This window comes from Elephantulus edwardii, unplaced genomic scaffold (genome assembly GCF_000299155.1).
Source record: "Elephantulus edwardii isolate Elephantulus edwardi_28Jun2011 unplaced genomic scaffold, EleEdw1.0 scaffold00208, whole genome shotgun sequence".
NCBI lineage: Eukaryota > Metazoa > Chordata > Mammalia > Macroscelidea > Macroscelididae > Elephantulus > Elephantulus edwardii.
This window is the reverse complement of record NW_006399958.1, coordinates 263,006-267,405: the sequence shown is the minus strand read 5'-3', so window position 1 is coordinate 267,405 and position 4,400 is coordinate 263,006. Positions and strand designations below refer to the sequence as shown.

Here is a 4,400-nt window from a genome sequence, read left to right as displayed (position 1 = left end):
AGGGATTCTACCAATCACCTATACAAAGTCCAATCCTCACAGTTGCCCAGTCAGTGTATGTAAAAGGGGGAAACTGAGGCACAAAAGAGGTGGTGAGATCCGCTCCAGGCCCCACAGCTGGGAAGTGGCGGAGTTGGGTCTCGAACCAGTGGCTGTGACCTTGAAAGGCCCACCCACGGCCTTCTTAGAGCTTAGTTATGACTTCTCTGTGTCTCTCTGTCCATCTCTGTGTATTTAGGTCGTTTTTCGCTATCTCCGAGGCTCCCTTGATCTCCCAGTCTGTCTCTCTATGTGTGCGTGTCTCTGACCTTTGCGTGTCGCTGTCTATCTCTGGCTGTGTCTCTGTCTCTCCCTCCCTCTGTCTCTGTGCGCGCCCTTGGTGGTGTGGGCCCGGGAAGGCAGAGTTTCTGTCTGTCTTGTCGGCGCACTTGGACCGGCGCAAGGCACAGTGGCACCGGACACATAGTTCTTGAATGAGCAAAAGGAATGAATGAAGGCCGGCGCTGGCGAATGAATGGGCTCCGAGGTGGGTGGGGAGCCGCCTTCGGCGGAGCGCACGGGCTGGGGGCGGCGGGCGCGCACCGCCTGGCTGCGCTCCTGCCTCCTGCCCCGCCGCGCACGCTGCGCTCAGGGCGCCCAGGCCCGTCCCCACTGCTCCCGCCCGCGGAGAAGGGTGACTCCCTCCCGGCCTCGCCCCGCGGTCGGAGGCGTGGGTAGCAGCTGGGAGAACCGGCTGGATGCTGCCCCTCCCCTGGGGCGGGCACGGAGGTAGGCACCTGACGGGGCTCCCCGGGTGGCAGACGCTGCCGCTGCGCACACCTGGCCCCCGTGCCGCCTGCTCCCTGCGAGTCCTCCCCTCCCCGCCCTCGCCCGCCTGCCCGCCATGGACGGGCCCGCTGAACCCCGGATCCCAGGCTCGTGGGACAACTACAACGAAGGCTTCTCGAAGATCAGGTGAGACTCACACCTGGGCGCGAGCCAGGGACCCCCTCCCTCGCGCCCTGACCCGGAGTGCGCCCCGGGCCCTGGGCCAAGCAAGCCAGCAGCCCTCCATGGTCAGGTCAGGAGGCTCCGCCTGCGCTCCACTGGGCTGCCTATAGCGCCTGGGGTGCAAGTCCAGCTTGTGAGAGAGTGAGGGACTCGCTATGCTGAGTCACCAGCTGGGCTGCCTGGGGTATATCTGTCCCTCTTGGGGCCTCAGTTTCTCCATCTGTTAAAAGGAACAAGCCCTTTGTCTCTCTGACCCAGGACTTGAGGGAATCAGGAATTGGGTGCTTAATAGTTGCTTAGGAAACAGGGGATCTGTGGAACCCCATTTTCTCCTCTGTGCAGAGAAAGTCCTCAAGTTGGGGTGCTCTTTATCGTGGGTTCTCGGAATGTGTCACCTGCTTCTTCTAGGGAGCATAATGGGCAGAGGAGGTGAGGTTGGGGGTGCAACCAAGAGTCTCGGGGTGAGCCTGTACCCAAAGGGGTGAGGAGATAGGGACTCCCTCACCTGAGAGGCCTCATCATTGGCCCACATTGTCAGGACAGAGTCATACCCAGTTTGGGAGCAGGCTCTGTCCACAGCTGTGAAGCCTAAGTTGGTGGCAATCGGTCAGATACTTTCACCATACCCACGTTGCAGATAGGGAAATTGAGGCTGAAAGGGAAAGTGACGAGATGCAATCTCACAGCCCAAAGCCTCCAGGTGTGCTCTTCTCAACAGCCTTGGAGAGACCCTCCCTGTTCCTCCACTGTCTCCACTTTTCAGATGAGCAAGCATTGGCTCAGAGAAGGCAGGTGACCTGCCCAAGATCACACCGCAATCTCGCCAACCCTCACTGCTCCCATTCAGCTGGGCATGCCAACCCCTGCCTCCCCTTCAGGGTCATTCAGGTCACCCCAGGCCAGGAGGACAGCTCAGCCCTGTCTCTGGCCCCATTGCTTTACGTCCCCCCTGTCTTCTGAGGCCTTTTCAGGCCCAGGATTCTGGACGGAAATAGAGAGGTCTACCTGTAGCCTGTTAAATCCTGATGGCTGTGTGACCCAGGCCAGCCTCTCAGTGTCTCTGAGCTCTGGGACTGAGTGGCCACCAGGGTGGCCCCACCCTTATGTGAGTCAGGTTCTGGCATGTTCTTCTTCTGGATGGACCAGAAGTTTCCAATTTTTTTTTCCTCTGGAGAGAAACCCGCTGCCGTCTTGATTCTCATCTTTGAGAAGGTCTCACCTCCACCCAGTACCTGGGCACATCCTTTTTCTCTGCACCCTGTTGCCTCTGTGGGTGACCTTGGTAAAGTCATTTGCCCTCTCTGAGCCTCAGTTTCCTCTTCTGAAACATGGGGAAGAACCCTCACCTCTAAGACACCCTCAGGTTGGAATGTTCCAGATTCCCCTGGATCGAAGGTCCCTATAGAACCTCAAACTTCCTTTTTCTATGAGCTTCTAGAATCCCCAAGACTTCTGTCTCCTGCTGGGTGGATCCCCCTTCCATGACACCGTTCCCCACTGGCTCTAAATCCTTCCTTCTCTGGGACTCCTCTCAGCTCCCCAGGCACTGTCCTTATCCCTTCTCACCCCTCCCCACTCCATAGTTCATCCAAGACTCATCCCTCTTGCCCCCTAATTCTCTCTGTCTTACCCCCTCTCTGCCCACTGAACCCCACTTACTCGCCAGTCTCCCCTCCCCCAGCCCACTCTTTGGAGACTCCCAGCACCCTCAGTTCAGCTTCCAGTGTGTTGATGCGCTGGTACCACCCACCCCACGGCCAACCTCCCTCCTCCCTGCATTCCATTCCCCACCCCGCACCTGCCACCGTGGCTTCCAATGCCTTCCCACGCCTTGCTCTTCCCTGCCCCGGTGCCTTTGCACATCCATGCCCTCTACAAGGAGGTCTTTTCTCATCCACTTTCTGGTCATCTCCAGCTCATATGCCTTCTGTGGCTCCCCAGGGCCCACAACAAAACCTTTTTGAAGACAGCTTGGGACACTTTGGTCCAGGAGGAATGGTATTCCCAAGGAGAAATCAACAGAGCTGTTCTGGGTGAAGAAAAAGGAGTAGACCCGGGATCTCTGCCCTCTATGCTCACCTCCTCACACCCCAGCCTCCTCCACTCCCATAGTCCACGCCTTGCCCCACCTGGTTGCCTCCCCACCCACCGCCAAGTACCCACCAGCGGGCCTTGGCACACATGTCCTCCTGAGCCTGGTGACCTCTGCCCTCTTCTGCCTCTAAGATCAATCCTTCTCCTGCCTTTGAGAGTCTACTGTGAGGTCCTACTCTGAGCAGGGGGCAGGAAGGAACTTCCAACACACGTCTTGGCGGGCGCTCCCCCTCCAATCCCCCAACCCCCACCCCTGAAAAACACCCAGATTCTGGACCTTTCTGAGACAATATCATGATAAGAAGCGTCACGGGCTCGTGGACCTAAGACATCTCTGGGAATGACGTGAAGCAATGAATGGGGTGAGGTTGGGTAACCATTTAGGATGAGTCAGGGCTGTGAGGCACGTGGGAGGGAAGAACTTGCTAGAAGAGGAAGTGGCGGGTCACAGGGACCCGAGCTGGTTGAAGGACGGGAAGCTGGGTTGTCTACAGCCCAATTAATTTTTTTTTTTATTCCTTCCAAGTAAGAAACCCAATGAAATCTATTTAGTTCTGGAATATGAGTGTATGTGGTGGGGAGAGAGGGACACACTTATTTTTAAGAGCATAAGGGAATGCCAAGAATTTAATTCGGGATAGCGGTTGGGGGAGGAGGCAGACCAGACAGGGAAGGCATCCAGAGATACCACGCCCACCAGACACGTAGACATGATGCTTGGTAACTTGTTTGTGTCACACCGATTAAGGAGAAGGAGAAAGGCAAAAAAAATGGGAACCTTCAACGGAAGCACATTAAGACGTGGGAGCAGGCAGGGAAAAGGCGGTGGGGTCCGGGTTAGAGTTGGCAGCGTCCCTGAAGCAGATGGACCCCCCCCCAGAGGAGTTGTCATCGACGAATCTGGGTGCCCCGTGAGCGTCAGCGTAACGCTCGGCTTCACTGGCCTTTTTTGAGGATTGCTTTAAGAGAGGAGATCACCAGGCTTTAATTCATAGGTGCGTCAGCAAGGACTCGAACCATCAGTCCTTCAGGCAGCAGCCTGGTGTGTCCATCATTTGCTGATTCCTCTAAGCCCGTTGGTGTCGAGTTGATTCCTGCTTATGCTGACCATAAAGGTGTCATGTAGGATTTCTTGGCTGTGGTCTTTAGGGACACAGGCTGCCAGGACTTTCTTCCGTCTGTCTCTGGATGAGTTGCAACCTTTTAGGTTTCTGGTTGAGTTTAAACCACTGGAGAACTCTAATCTCTCTTCTTCTTCTTCTTCTTCTTCTTCTTCTTCTTCTTCTTCTTCTTCTTCTTCTTCTTCTTCTTCTTCT

The 4,400-nt window shown here is 56.2% G+C and overlaps 1 protein-coding gene across 1 annotated transcript in view; it reads left to right on the top strand.

Moving 5' to 3' along the window:
* Window positions 1-486: 486 nt before the first annotated feature.
* The window catches only part of SULT2B1 (sulfotransferase family, cytosolic, 2B, member 1), a 51,451-nt gene continuing 47,537 nt past the window's right edge, over window positions 487-4,400 (top strand). The window contains exons 1-2 of the mRNA XM_006897331.1: window positions 487-709; window positions 801-954. Coding sequence (XP_006897393.1) covers window positions 487-709; window positions 801-954 — 377 coding nt within the window. The remainder of the gene's footprint in view (window positions 710-800; window positions 955-4,400) is intronic.